The sequence below is a fragment of the Mercenaria mercenaria genome, chromosome 2 (genome assembly GCF_021730395.1).
Source record: "Mercenaria mercenaria strain notata chromosome 2, MADL_Memer_1, whole genome shotgun sequence".
NCBI classification, from domain to species: domain Eukaryota; kingdom Metazoa; phylum Mollusca; class Bivalvia; order Venerida; family Veneridae; genus Mercenaria; species Mercenaria mercenaria.
The window spans coordinates 4786080-4802601 of NC_069362.1; the positions used below are offsets into that span (position 1 = coordinate 4786080).

Below are 16522 nucleotides of genomic sequence, written 5' to 3' on the forward strand. Positions count from 1 at the left end.
TGTGAAATGACGTGTAGTGAATACATACATTATTAACAAAATAGTAATACAATATAAAATAAAAGCATCAATACGACGTTTAGAAATAACATTACAGATTGGATATACCAATTATTTTTTTTTATATCTACGAATACGTATTATTTTTATAAACGTATACGATAATGATTTTTAAATACATATGTTTTATATTTCAGGTATGTCTTCTTAAACATCGGAGGAAACAACATTGTCAACTACTGTTCGCCGGCTGATATATTTACGGCTTTATAAGCATTTCTTGTGCAAAAATAAAAATACTACCGAATGTACTTGTTTTTTTTTTCTTCAATTCTTCAATTTGCAGGAATAACGACAAGTATTAACATTAGATAAAAGCTTATCATATTAACTGCACTTACCTTACAGAATATACAGTTCGTCTTACACTGTTCCGTGCAAACGGTACACCCATGCATGCTAAGAATCAGGTGACTTTTTACCCAAAACATTTAGCGGCATTGTTTGAAGAAGCAATTAAAGTCAATAAAGGCTATTATCTGTCCAAAAGGCAAAGTGTATAAAAATATTGTTATAATATAAAGACATTATTTGTCACATGGCACTTGTGTGTGCTTACAAATATACTGATTAATTGATATAATCAATAGGTGTGATAATCCAATCAAACTCTATCAGGACTAATCAGAGGCACGTGTTTGTTACGCCGCATATATTCAAAGGCCGGTCCTTTCCGATCAGCGCGGTTTATGCACTGACATGTGTTTTGTGTATAGTTCATTTAAAAATCGATAATGATCTTTTTTCTTAATTAATTTTCTTTTGTTAAACGAAATACGAAATATGAAGAAACAATTAAATAATTTCAAATAATAAACATGTGACAGACCCTTTCCGATCATGTTAGGCCCTTCTCGATCAGCGTAGTTTATGTCATAACCCATATTTTGTCTATAATTCATTTAAAATCATAAATAGCTATTTCATAATTCATAATTTATTTTCTTTTCTATTTCATAAATGAAATATGAATAAATAAATAAATAAGTTCCAATAATAAACAAACAGCAGGCCCTTTCCGATCATGTTAAGCCCTTTCCGATCAGCGCGTTTTATGTCATGACCCGTATTTTATCTATAATTCATTTAAAATTCGAGTATTACTAATTGTTTTATTTTAAATTATTTTCTTTTTCATTTGTTAAATGAAATATGAAGTAATAATTAAATAATTTCCAATAATAAACATGTGACAGGCCCTTTCCGATCATGTTAAGCCATTTCAAATCAGCGCGGTTTATGTCATGACTCGTATTTTGTCTATAATTCTTAAAAAAAAAAATTGATAACTTTTTTTCGTAATTTATTTTCTTTTATTATGTCATAATGAAATATGAAGAAATAATTAAATAATTTCCAAGAATAAACATGTGACAGGCCCTTTTCGCAACATGTTAAGCCCTTTCCGATCAGCGCGGTTTATGTCATGACTCGTATTTTGTCTATAATTCATTTAAAAATAACAAATTGATAACTTTCTTTTTGTAATTTATTTTGTTTTATTATGTCATAATGAAATATGAAGAAATAATTAACTAAATTCCAGTAATAAACATATGGCAGGCCCTTTCCGATCATGTTAAGTCCTTTTTGCGGAAAGGGCCCTTTCCGGTATCTAGTCATAGCGAAACAAAATGGATGCGCCCATGACCGGTAAAATTGTTTTTTTATATTTATTTACGATTTTCTTATTCCTAAATTATATTTAAACTTATATTTTTGCTTACATTGAATTAAAAAGTTATATCTACCATGTTTAAAAAGATTTTTTGAATGATACTCTGTGACTTGCGATTTTGTTAAACTGGAAATTTTAAAAATATTGCGTAAACATATGACACCTTGATTTTTTGCTTGAATTTCAACTTCATCTTCAATGTGGATACTAGCAAAGGTCTGAAAGCCAAAATTTGCTAACGAGGGTGAATACTATGCATGTCTATGGTGTCTGTTGACTCTGCAAAGTGTGTAAGGCTGTCAAACCTACCCTTCACGCTTGTAGAATCATTAGATCGTTGAAGTTTTCTTAATCTGTTTTCTTCGTGAAACTTGTAAATCAAGTCTCGTGCACATTCAGTTGTTCTTATTACATTAAATTACATTGGATCGCGCACAATATCCATTTTTTGTTACTTTCTTACTCAATGATCAATTCTTTTAAGGACATTGCCTAACACTCGTTATGTTATATGTTGCTAAGGGGCGGTTGCTAAGTGTTATGACCAATGATTTGACGTCTGTGTTCTACAATAATAAGGTGGGAAAAGTGCCTAGATATGATCGGTTTCTGGTTATATCTCAGGGAGGAGCTTGGGTGCAGTGTAAGGGGGTGTTTCACCCACTTGTATCTTTTTGTTTTGTGTCATATGGATTTATGCTTAATTGATTTCTTTTGTTTTGTAATATATTAAATAATGTTGAAAATTTTCAGTAGTAGTTATTTTTTTTTTGTTTGTGTGAAACTCACCCCTAGTGGAGATTCAACTCACATTAGCACATTACAAAAGATAAACATGTATTTACATAAACAACCTGGCTTGTCTTCTCTCATACCCTCATGTCAAGGATTCCATCAGGAGTAAAGGTGTAGTCCAACAAACCCGATCCTAGGAAATATTGAAATAATTTTTTTCATTTGGGCAATATCTCCACACTCGAAAGACCAAAATAGTGAAGGAAATTTCCGATTAAATTTTCATTGCTGCCGATGCTTTACATGCTGTAGGTTTGAATGCCGATTATGTCACAGATTGGCCATAAATTCAAATAAAACTTAAATGTATCAAAAGGAGATTCAATTCTCCATTGATTTATGTAATTTAATTATCAAACAGTCAGGGGTGTAACCATTTCAAGTTATCGCAGTTTATAACTCATTTGAGTTATTGCTTAAACTTTCATAACTTGTTTCAGTTATCATAAAACATTACAAAGCCCTCCTGTGCCAATTCCTCATTTTGAATGAGACTAATGCAATTATTTCCTGAATCCTTGACCTTTTATCTTTCCAGCTATGCAGTAAAATTTTTTACGCAAGGCTGATAAATTTTTACGCAGAAGTTTTAAAGATATAAAACTCTTAATATCCCATTATGCTTATCAGGTCATGCTCAGACTAAAAGAGAATTTGATTAACCACAGTTTGCTACTAATTTCACTTTCATGTAGTTCTGCATGTTTGATAAACCGGAAGTGATGGCGTAACGTCATTTATCCGGAAAACATAGGATAAAGCCTGGATTCGACGTATGGAAATGTAAATAATTTTATGAATTAATTTAAATCTGTGAGTAAATTTATTACAATGGCACTGTTGCTATACTTCTAAAGTCAAAATATGAAACTTAAACATATGACATATTAAAATAATCAAAATAATGTCTTAAAATTAGCGTGAAATGTCCGATTAACTTTAATCTGACATGGTCAGATATCTCAAAAATAAGCACATGGACCTATACATTTTATTTCACAAAATTATAGGCTGTGTGTTTATTTACAACTGTGAGAAGTTTCATCAAAATCTACATTGTAGAAAAATTTCTATTTGCGAAAATGTTATGAAAGTAATGGTTTTCCCATAGACTCCCATTATGAAATATTGTGTGAGGTCCAAATTTTTCAAATCAGTCTAGCAAAAAATCAAGCACACGACCCTATCTTTTTTATTTGCTGAATCTTCTATGTATATTCTAAAGTTTTGAAAAATCAGAGTTTAATCAAATTCTACATTGCAGAAAAAGTTTCGATCCAAATAGCAGAATTACCTTAAAGGTCACTTTGTGAGAACAGCAAAAAGACATTTTTTGAATAACTTACCTGAGTTAACTATATTTTATAACTAATACAGGTTATAAAATGCTTGAAAAAATAACTGAAATAGGTTACATAACTTAAAAACAGTTACACCCCTGACTGTCAAATAATTTCCAAAATTACCAATTTTCTGGTCATTTAAACCTATGTATGTACTGTACATGATTAAAGTTTACCGAGACTACACGCCAATATGCCCAAGTGATAAAATCAATAGCTTTACATGACTATGTACTGTGATTTATCTGCCATTATTTTGGTCCTACTAAGTTTTGACGTTTAGATTGCCCCTTCACAAATATAAAACAATTTAAACGTCGAATTATTTTGACTAGAATGAGGTGTTGAGAGTGATTGATATAAGTTTTAGAACTTGTATGTTGATTGTATTCAAGGTTAACGAAAGCTTACCTTTACCTTTTTCTGTTGAAATAGACTATTCTGTTTTCTTTTACGTTTTATTCTGTTTTAAAACAATTTCATGGAAATATTCCTTTGTTGACCCTCTCAAATCAATTACCTGTATAGATTCTGAATCAGGGGACAAAATAGTTTATATGGTTGGTACATCAAAGACTTAAAGCTGTTGATGTATTCTATTTGCTGCATCTTAAAATCCCTTGTTTTTTGACAGAAACCAATAATTGCAAATTGTCTTTTCATAATTTTATAAATTTAGTTGAATAATCTTTTTTAAGACAATGTTTCAACTGTGCATCATGATTCATTTTTCTAAGTCAGTACTTTTTCCTCTTTACAGACCACTTGTCAACAGTACGCCATGTGATTTTGGTATTGTCTGGTAAAGGTGGAGTTGGAAAAAGCACGGTGGCATCACAGCTTGCCCTTGGACTAAAACATGCTGGTAAAAAGGTCTGTGACTTATCATGGTCTAATGTTTCATGCATCAATAACATGCTCTTTTGGTAGGTTTTTTAAAGTTCTGCATATCACTGTTCTGTCCTTAGATGTGTTTTAAGTAAAAGACAATTTTATGAGCACATTGATATGTCTTTTGTCTTGGCCATTATGTATGTACATTGTATTCATCCTTGGTGTATTGGTCAAAAACGCAAGAAAATATTTATTGCTGCAGTAGTCCTTGTTTCATTGCCCCAACTCGTTTTTTTCTCAATTTTGCATAAATTTACATGGTTATTATTGATGCTCAACATTGTTTTCTGCAATCTCATGATCTGCATTATATTGAAAATCTGATAACAACAGAAGTCCATTTTTGCATGAAGGATTATATAGACCTACATTTGAAAATTGCAAACACAGTGGATGGAAATTTCATTTTAGAAATGCATTTATTTTTGTTGCAGGTGGGATTGCTAGACGTGGACTTATGTGGTCCAAGTGTTCCTAAAATGTTTGGTGTGGAAGGAAATGACATTCACCAATGTCCTGAGGGGTAAAAATTGTCATAACATGCATCTTGTTGATCTCAGTTTTCATGGGTCATTTTGTGTTGATAAATACATTTGGACTGGAAATTTTTTTGTCTCTGGAATAGAGGAGTTCACTTTTACAGAAGTAATTTCATATCAAATATGAAGGCCAAATTTCTGGACCGCAAAAATCATTCAGTTTGGAGGGGTTTCCAAAATTCAGGGGGGTTTCACTGTATACAACCATTTCTATGTTGAATAGTATGCAACCATTCTTCTGTTGACTTATACAGAACTATTCCATTGTTCAATGGTACACTTTTCCTCTGTGGAATGATAGTGGTACACAACCATTCTTTTGTTGAATTGTATATATCCATGGATGCACAACCATTTCCCTTAAAACAACGACTAATTACACATATTTTATTTTGAAGTTGGTTACCAGTGTATGTAGACAAGGAACAGAGACTGGGTGTGATGTCTATAGGTTTTCTTATCGAAGGCAAAGATGATGCAGTGGTCTGGAGAGGACCAAAGAAAAATGGTAATGAAATTAGAATGACAGACTTGGTTTTTTCAAAGACTGGTGTTACACTGTTGACAAAATTTCATAGATTTGACTATTGAATCTTGCAATATTGTTTTAATGCAAGTATTTAAATAGGTAGGTTTGTTCTTGTAATGCATTCAGATCAAAGAAGGTTCACAAATTACTTGAATGTCTAAATAGTGGCTTGCGAAAAACGTTTCCAGTTTGTGACAAAAGATAAATTCAGTACTTCACTGTCTAAAATGTTTGAAAAGATATAGTAAGACTTTAATTATACTAAGTGGCGATCTACTGCTTGAACAATCTAATTTACCTGGACACCAGAAGAAATAGTAATAAATCATGTTATCACAGGAAATGAAATAAATCATTTCATAATTGCGGTATTACAATTGTGTTTCCACATTGAATTTCTTAAACTCATAAAAACTGGATAAAATGCTTGACAGAGCCTTTTATTTTCTTATTTCATTCAACTAATTTAACCCTTACCCTGCTAAATTTCTATAATGAACTTCTCCATCTTTCAATTTGGAAAGTACCATTTACTGTTAAAAGGGGTGCTTACCAAATAAATACTGACTGAATAGTGAACAGTACAGATCATGATCAGACTGCATGGATGTGCATGCTGGTCTGACATGATCCACACTGGTCACGAAGGCAGAATCAGTCGTGTCCAGCTTGATAAGTGTTAATAAATTCAATATGAAAGGACACTCTTATAATATCCTCCATTTAGTTACTCCATTTGCCAAGTTGTACACATATTTTACAGTTTAACAGTCTAGTGTTTTTGATGAAGTAAAGACCTGACTCCTTGTAAACACTATCATAACACCACAGTTATTTCATCTTATGGAGACATTTTCTGATTTTATTTTTCAGCTATGATCAAGCAGTTCCTGAGTGATGTAGTGTGGCGTGATATTGATTACTTGGTTATTGATACCCCTCCTGGTACCTCAGATGAACATATTACTGTGATAGAAAGTCTCAAATCTTACTGTCCAGACGGTGCTTTACTGGTGACCACACCACAGGTAGATAGTCTCCTCTGTTAACTGATAGTCCTGGTGATAAATTTAATTCAGTCATACCCAGTATTTCTTTTTTGTTTTCATTCATGCTTGTTTATATACATAAAATTCACTTTTCACCTAGCTCTGTTGTCTAATGTTCTTACCTTTTGAACAACAGTCCCAGATACTGATCAGTATTTCCAACATTGAAAGAAGTAGGTCCTTAATCTCATTCTCATCTTTGTTTAGTTTTTAGCTCATCTGATTTTTTGAAAAAAAAATGATGAGTTATTGTCATCACTTGATCGGCGTCGGCGTTGCCTGGTTAAGTTTTATGTTTAGATCAGCTTTTCTCCTAAACCATCAAAGCTTTTGCTTTGAAACTTAGAACATTTGTTCACCATCATAAGTTGACCCTGTACAGCAAGAAACATAACTCCATCCTGCTTTTTGCAAGATTTATGACCCTTTTTGGACTTAGAAAATCAGATTTCTTGGTTAAGTTTTATGTTTAGGTCAACTTTTCTCCTAAACTATCAAAGCTATTGCTTTAAAACTTGCAACTCTTGTTCACCATCATAAGTTGACCCTGTACAGCAAGAAACATAACTCCATCCTGCTTTTTGCAAGATTTATGGCCCTTTTGGACTTAGAAAATATCAGATTTCTTGGTTAAGTTTTATGTTTAGGTCAATTTTTCTCCTAAACTATCAAAGCTATTGCTTTGAAACTTGCAACATTTGTTCACCATCATAAGTTGACCCTGTGCAGCAAGAAACATAACTCCATCCTGCTTTTTGCAATAATTATTGCCCCTTTTGGACTTAGAAAATCAGTTTTCTTGGTTGAGTATTATGTTTAAGTCAGCTTTTTTCATAAACTATCAAAGCTATTGCTGTAAAACTTGCAACAGTTTTTCACCATCATTAGCGGACGCTGTACATCAAGAAACATAACTCTGTCCTGCTTTTTGCAAGAATGATGGCCCTTTTTAGACTTAGAAAATCATGGGTAGGACAATATTTCTATTATACAAAAAAAATCAGATGTGCGCCAGCACCCGCAAGGCGGTGCTCTTGTTACTATTTTGAATTTTGATTTTTTGCTTAAAATATTTATGTTTTCTGCAGGGTGTGGCTGTCGGAGATGTTAGGAGGGAGCTGACATTCTGTCATAAAACTGGAGTACCTGTTCTTGGTATCATAGAAAACATGAGTGGATTTGCATGCCCATGTTGTGGTGTAAGCTAACATATATTTCAAACTAGATTTTATCAGCTTACCTGAACCAGGGGTTCAGGTTGAGCTGTTGTGATGGTCCTGTGACTGTCATCTGCTGTCCGTAGTATGCCATCTGGTGTTAGCTTTTCACTCTTGACATGAACTAGTTGCTAGATCATCACCAAACTTGGTCTGTAATATCCTTTCGAGGTCTTCTCTCACATTTATTCAAAAGATTACATTTGACTGATTTTAGGGGCCTCCAGAGCTTATAAAAGAATACCTTTTAAATGACTTCTTCTTATAAACTGCTTAATGGCTTGTCACCAAATACGATTCTCTCTCAAATTTATTCAAATTGTTCTGCTTAAGTGATTTTAGGGGCTGCAAGAATTATGTCTCCCCCAGGAGACATATTGTTTTTGCCCTGTCCATCCGTCCGTCCGTATGTCACACTTCATTTCCGAGCAATAACTGGAGAACCATTAAAATTTTGACCTAGAACCTTCAAACTTTATAGGGTTGTAGGACTGCTGGAGTAGACGACCCCTGTTGTTTTTGGGGTCACTCTGTCAAAGGTCAAGGTCACAGGGGCCTGAACATTGAAAACCATTTCCGATCAATAACTAGAGAACCACTTGACCCAGAATGTTGAAACTTCAAAGGATGATTGATCATGAAGAGTAGATGACCCCTATTGATTTTGGGGTCACTCCATCAAAGGTCAAGGTCACAGGGGCCTGAACATTGAAAACCATTTCCGATCAATAACTAGAGAACCACTTGACCCAGTATGTTGAAACTTGATAGGATGATTGGTCATGAAGAGTAGATGACCCCTATTGATTTTGGGGTCACTCCATCAAAGGTCAAGGTCACAGGGGCCTGAACATTGAAAACCATTTCCGATCAATAACTAGAGAACCACTTGACCCAGAATGTTGAAACTTGATAGGATGATTGGCCATGAAGAGTAGATGACCCCAATGGATTTTGGGGTCACTCCGTCAAAGGTCAAGGTCACAGGGGCCTGAACATTGAAAATCATTTCCGATCAATAACTAGAGAACCACTTGACCCAGAATGTTGAAACTTCATAGGATGATTGATCATGAAGAGTAGATAACCCCTATTGATTTTGGGGTCACTCCATTAAAGGTCAAGGTCACAGGGGCCTGAACATTGAAAACCATTTCCGGTCAGTAACTTGAGAACCACTTGACCCAGGATGTTGAAACTTAATAGGATGATTGGTCATGCAGAGTAGATGACCCCTAACGATTTTGGGGTCACTCTGTGAAAGGTCAATGCCACAGGGGCCTGAACATTGAAAACCATTTCCGGTCAGTAACTTGAGAACCACTTGACCCAGAATGATGAAACTTCATAGGATGATTGGTCATGCAGAGTAGATGACCCCTAACAATTTTGGGGTCTCTCTGTTAAAGGTCAAAGCCACAGGGGCCTGAACATGGAAAACCATTTCCAATCAATAACTTGAGAACCTCTCGACCCAGAATGTTGAAACTTCATAGGATGATTGTTCATACAGAGTAAATGACCCCTATTGTTTTTGTGGTCACTCCATTAAAGGTCAAGGTCACAGGGGCCTGAACATTGATAACCATTTCCGATCAATAACTTAACCACTTGACCCAGAATGTTGAAACTTCATAGGATGATTGAACATGCAGAGTAGATGACCCCTATTGATTTTGGAGTCAGTCAATTAAAGGTCAAGGTCACAGTGGCCTGTTCATGTAAAATCATTTTTTGGAAATAACTTGAGAACCACTTGACCTACAATGTTGAAACTTAATAGGATGATTGGACATGCAGAGTAGATGACCCCTATTTATTTTGAGGTCACTTGATCAAAGGTCAAGGTCACAGGAGCCTGAACAGTGACTTGAGAACCACTAGGCCAAGAGTGTTGAAATTTAGCGGGATGACTGGACATGCCAAGTAGATGATCCCTATTGCAGCCAACCATCAGTGTCTCTTTGACTTTCGCTCCTGACCCCTATTGACTTCTTACCTATAGGACTTTGCATTTGGGGAGATATGCGCTTTTTTACAAAAGCATTTTCTAGTTTGAAATTGAAAATCCTTTTATACTAAGCACCATTCATGATTCAGTGTTTCATAAACATAATATTCAAGGTCACATTGTCAGGTTCAGGTGAGCTGCTTAGGGCGACTTTTGCCCTCTTGTTATTGAAGCATTGTATTTGTTGTCAGTAAGGTACATACATGTACATTTGTATATATTTTGAAATAGGTAAGAAATTTAAAAAGTTTGTATTATTAACTGGCCATTCTGAGATAGCTGTATGCTGTCAGTATGGCATAAAACTAAGCTAAAACTGACCAAAACCAGAATATTTGTCGACCATTTCTGCTCTGTTACTGAGTTATAACTTTCGAAAGAAACATTATATTGTTCAGTCTGATTATCAAACATTTACATAAATATTATCAAAAGCAGTCAGCATTATATGATTGTTTACAGTGTTCTCTTTTTTACTGCAGGAGGTGACCAATGTTTTCTCGAAAGGAGGTGGAGAGGCCCTGGCGAAACAGTCTCATGTGCCATTTCTTGGTAAGACGTCAATCTTACGTACTGTAACACTAGAAATCGTACACAAATACTTAAAATCAATATCAGATGATCTGCCAGTTCTTGTTTCCAGTATTATTTGAAGATATTTTGAAACAGTTTACCTGGATACCTATGAAATTAAAAATAGGACTTTGGAGACTGTTCTCTAAACTCCAGCATGTGATTACTTGTTTTATAGTACACTTTTGAAATTAAAGAATGGTAGTGTTGCATCAATGTAATGCAGTTAGTTCTGGACCAGTCTGTATGAATAGATTTATTGATGGCTGGTGCTTAACTGAATTATTTTGAAAAGGGTGTTAACCCAGTCAAACGGTTTTAATGTTGTATAAAGGATACATGGAGAGGATATATTGTTTTGCACATCTAGATTAGTTGATTGGCCTGTGTGGCTCCCTCTGTTTGTTTCAGAACCATAGCAGGTAAGTGGGGAGGACTTTGGCTTTTACTCGAGGTCAAACTTCCAAGGATGATTGTCCATGGTCAGAGTTACAGTGACCAGACAGCTAAAACGATTTCTGGTCAATAACTAATGAATGCTTAGTCCTACCCTATTAGACTCCTTATAATGATTGTCTGCAGTCAGTAGATTCATATAGTTTGTGGGGTCAAGAGGTCAAACTCGTGAGAGCCTATAGTACGAAATTATACTTTTATCAACTGATTATTTTTACATTGGCATGTTTTCTTGAAACAGATATGCAATAAGTACATTAATTTTATTACCCAGAGCTCAGTTTCGTCATAAATCTCAAAGTTACATATGTAAATTGGAAAATCCTGTTTGTTTACCATTTATCCATATTAGGATTCTTAAAGAAGATAGCATATCCTAGTATGTAATATAATCTTGTTTTTCATTGAACGTGTTTTAGCTCCAGTGTTGTATTTCAGGCTGTATCCCACTTGATCCACAGCTGGCACAGTCGTCAGAGGAAGGGAAAGACTTCCAGGAACTATTCGCACAGTCGCCAACATACACTGCATTGAACGAGGTGTTACAAAAACTCATAGCTGTTGATAAAGACTTTTAGCACTAAATGACATCATCAACTGATGCTTATTTGTGAAAAAGTGCCATTGTGATACAATTAAGTATTCAAAATTCATAATTACTAAGTACCTTGAGAATTGTAGACTACTGTATTTATTTGTATTGTCAACAAGAATTTGATGGATAGCCATTATTTTACATCAAAGGTCTTTACTGAGTAATACAACAAGTAATTTTGTTCTGTATAGCTATTTCGAGGGAAATAATGGATTAACTTCAAGATTTGAAAAAGCGTCCATGTTATTCACTTAACGAACACTATCAGTTGAATGAAAAGATCTTAGTTTCTGTTTGAAAACATCATAAGTGTCTTAGAAGAAAACAGTAGTGACTTACATGTATGCCTTGTACTTTTAACTTCATGCACAATACAGAAAAGATGGCAATATGATATTAAGTGCTTGACTTACTAAGTCGGCAAGCACAGAGTTTTAAAACGTAAGATTGTAAATAGTTTTGAAATATTTCAGTCTTTATTGTCAGTGATTTTGTGTATGTTTTGATGTGTTCTTGTTCTGTTGATCGGGTAAATTTTTGCTACTTCAAGTAGTATAACTCTTGACGTTTTGCAACAATTCTAAGAGAGAGCTTAATGAAACATTAAATCCGGCATACAGAAATAATAATAATTTTCATTTATAAACAGCAGCCATTTTGGATGTCATTCTTTAATTCGGATGAAAAACTCCAGTGTAAAATAGCTATCATGCTGATATAAATTACTCCCACCTATTAAGTAATTGACCAATCACAGTCTGTGCACTAGCAATAAGAAAAAAATGGCGCATTCTGTACAACCATTATAAGCTGGGAACAAGTCGACCCTACCTCAGAAAAAAGTTTGTAGAGTTCTGCTCTTGTGTGAGAAAGGCAGGATTTTTATGCCCCCGAAGGTGGGCAAATTAAAATCGCGCTGTCCATCGTGTGTGTGCATGCGTCCATATAAATTCTTGTACGGGCTGTAACTTAACATTCATAAGGGGATTTGAAAATAATTTGACACAAATGTTAACCATATTGAGGTGTATCATGCTTTTGACTCCGTGTCTCTCAGGTCAAGGTCAAGGTCACAAAATGTGTGATTTTTTTTCTTGTCGGCTTCGGAGGCATTTGTCACTAATAGTGATAGCTCGTTAGTCAAGTAGTACTAGCGTTAAATTAGTCTACGAGTGATGTTGATGATTGTCCTTTCTTTATTTTGTAGGTCATGAAATAATACAAATCTTTGTATATGGAAGTTTATACCTTTATAAAGTTCAACACTTGACTGGTTTTAGTAAAATTTTTGCTAATTTTCTAAGGTTTCTTTAAGGTAGTTCTGCACTTTTGGATCGAAACATTTTCTGCAATGTAGAATTTGATTAAACTCTGATTTTTCAAAACTTAAGAATATACCTTGAAAATTCAGCAAATAAAAAAGATATGGTCGTGTGCTTGATTTTTTGCTAGACTGATTTGAAAAGTCCGGACATCACGCAATGTTTCATAATGGGAGTCTATGGGAAAATCATAATTTTCCTAACATTTTCGGTAATAGAATGTTTTCTACAATGTAGATTTTGATAAAACTTCTCACAGTTGTAAATAAACACATGGCCTATCATTTGGTTAAATAAAATTTATAGGTCCGTGTGCTTATTTCTGAGCTATTTGACCATGATTAAAGTGAACCGGACATTTCAAGCTAATTCTAAGACATTATTTTGAATGTTTTATCGTGTACTATGTTTTAATGTCATATTTTGACTTTAGAAATATAGCAACAGTACCACTGTAATACATTTACTCACATGTTTCCATTAATTCATAAACTGATTTTCATTTCCGTACGCCGAATCCAGGCTTTAGTCTGCGTTTTCAGGATAAATGACGTTATGCCATCACTTCCGGTTTTTCAAACGTGCAGAACTACCTTAAGCTTTAGCCTGCTGGCAGCAAGTGATTCTGCCTTTGCGACCAGTCCAGACCAAGATCAGCCTGCACATCCGTGCAGTCTGATCATGGTCTGCACTGTTCGCTATTCAGTCAGTAAATTTTCAGTGAAAATCCCTTCGAATAATAAATGGTATTGCCCATATTGAATGATGGACCAGTCCATTTTAGAAATTTAGCAGGCTAAGGGTTAAGCTTTATCTAAAAAGAAATTTGGTCAGATATTGCATATTCCCCTTTCTTCGTTTGCCATTGTCGTATTCAGTAACACAGAGACACTCGGAAGTATAGGCTAGTACTGATGACCACTGTAACGATTATTGACTTGTTTTCCAAGTAGTATTGTTATTACTTAACTTTTTGTTAATGACTAAGACCTCTTTACATGATGTTCATGCTACATGTTGTACCATCTCAGCAAGTTGAACTGTGGACTACAGAGGTAACAAGCTTAGTCCCTAGACATAACATCCTTTATAAGTTATATTGCTCATTTCATTCAACCTGTCCATTTGTTTCATGTTTGAAAGTTGTCAAACCAGTTTGTTCTGATAAATAATACTGCAAGTTTAAGGTAGCAGCTATCAGTGATTTCAATGTGATTACACTTCTTGTATGGCATTTTAGCCTTCTTTGTACAATAAGTCACACGACCTGGCTCACATGAGTTAACCGATGGCTGAAATGGCATCTAGAGAATACATACGATAATCAAATGCAGGGCTAGCGCTGGGTTGAAAAAAGTTTGAGCCAAATTTTTACGCAGCAGACCGAAGAGGCTCGCATGCCCATTCGCGTGCCCACGACAGGGCTTTGGTGGGGTTCACAGGGGGGCTTTGCCCCCTGAAACTTTTGGGCTTTAAGGTATTTCAAATGCTTAGATTGCAGCAGAAAACCCCTTTATCCATAAACTTTAAATCATACTAAATGCTTCATAACTGAATAGTCTGTCCTTGTGTAATAATAAGCAAAACAGTGCATCAAGGATAAATTTATTATTAATCATAGTTTATATCATTTCTCAATAAACTAACAATATAGGCTCGCACGCCAATTTGCGTGGCCATGACAGGGCTTTGGTGGGGTTCACAGGGGGCTTTGCCCCCTTATACTTTTGGGCTATTTCAAATGCTTAGATTGCAGCAGAAAACAGCATTATCCACAAATGTTAAATCATATTAAATGCTTCATAACTGAATGGTCTGTCCTTGTGTAATAATAAGCAAAATAGTGCATCAAGGTTAAATTTATTTTTAACCATAATTTATATCATTTCTCAATGAATTAATAATACTGGTATATTATATACATGTAACGAGTGTATATCAAAATCCCCTTGATCAAAATCCCCTCCACTGAAAAATGACTGTGTGTTACAAAATCCCCTTCACACATTTGCAGGGGGTACCATAATCCCCTCTGTGATTAACATTATAGATATATAGATATTAGTGCTCCAAATTATATTATGTTTGCTAAAGGCATTGTATTTACGTGCTTTATGCAATAGACTTTTAAGTTGTATATAGTTGTATTTGAACTTGATGAAATAAGTAAAAATCACAGAGGGGATTATGATACCCCCTGCAAAAGTATGAAGGGGATTTTGTAACACCCTATCATTTTTTAGTGAAGGGGATTTTGATTGTCTCCCACATGTAACTACTGGGACAACTCTTAAGCAATGTTTTTATTTATTAATTTTGAAATAAATCACACAATTTTACAAGTAATCCACAAGCAACCAAGGAAAGTCTATTTTCCATTTTTTAGCTGGATTGTTTCACTTTTCACAGATTTTGCTTTCTTTGCAGGAGGTAAACTACCTGATTCAGAACTAAGATTCTCAGCCGTAATGACAAGCAAGAAATTAATTTAAAAACATTTTATTATATACTTTTTGGCATCAATAATGAATTACTTATTTGAAATAATTTTATTTAATTAAACTTTTTTGAACAATAAACATGATAAAGATCAAACTTTAATCTTGTCTTTTGATGAGATAATAAGATGGCCCAATATTTTATTCAATCAAGGAACTTCAATCATGGCATGATTGTGCCACAAACAAACACCTTTGATCCATGTATATTCATTAATCAGTACCAATTTAGCTAAACAAACTGTGAGAGATGCTTTTAATTACCCCAAGGGCACAGGTTTATTGTCACTTGATGGTGACTGTGCCTCTTGTTTATTGTATGTTTGTCACAGTCTGTCTTGGCACTCTTTGGTCCAAAATAACATTATATAAAAATTGACTGGTTTTAGTTCTTAAAGTAGGGTTTTTTTAGAGTTTGAGCCATTTCTGAATTTTCTTGAGCCGAAATTAGCATTTTAAGCATTTTGCTCAAAATGCCCATTCCAGCGCTAGCCCTGAAATGCTTATCTCAGACTGGCAATTTTCGGTCCACAACCTTAAGCATTTTGACTCAGTTTGATGAAAATATGAGCCACGCCATGAGAAAACCAACATAGTGGCTTTGCGACCAGCATGGATCCAGACCAGCCTGCGCATCCGCGTTGTCTGGTCAGGATCCATGCTGTTAGCTTTCAAAGCCTATTGCAATTAGAGAAACTGTTAGCAAACAGCATGGATGCTGACCAGACTGCGCGGATGCGCAGGCTGGTCTGGATCCATGCTGTTCGCAAAGCCACTATATTGGTTTTCTCATGGTGCGGCTCAATTATTGTAGCCGATATATTGCCATGTTCCATATTGAAGATTTGAATGTTTGTTATCTTTGTACATTATTGTAGCATAGCAAAGCTTACAATGTGATAACTATTTTTATATACACATTTGTGCTTGTCAACATGTAATAAATTATCTGTTACAACAAAA

General features: G+C 34.6%; 1 protein-coding gene across 2 annotated transcripts; it reads left to right on the top strand.

Moving 5' to 3' along the window:
• Positions 1-1678: 1678 nt before the first annotated feature.
• On the top strand, positions 1679-16522 carry LOC128550200 (cytosolic Fe-S cluster assembly factor NUBP2 homolog). 2 transcript variants are annotated; one of them, XR_008368165.1, is made up of 9 exons: positions 1679-1713; positions 4637-4749; positions 5205-5293; positions 5708-5817; positions 6712-6866; positions 7976-8086; positions 10598-10667; positions 11583-13054; positions 13661-16522. XR_008368165.1 is itself a non-coding variant. In XM_053528724.1 (8 exons), exons 1-8 carry the CDS (start codon positions 1695-1697, stop codon positions 11720-11722), a joined length of 807 nt encoding a protein of 268 aa, XP_053384699.1. In that variant the 5' UTR covers positions 1679-1694; the 3' UTR covers positions 11723-16522. The 2 variants fall into 2 exon arrangements, 1 of the variants encoding a protein (XP_053384699.1); XM_053528724.1 differs by having other exon boundaries at positions 11583-16522.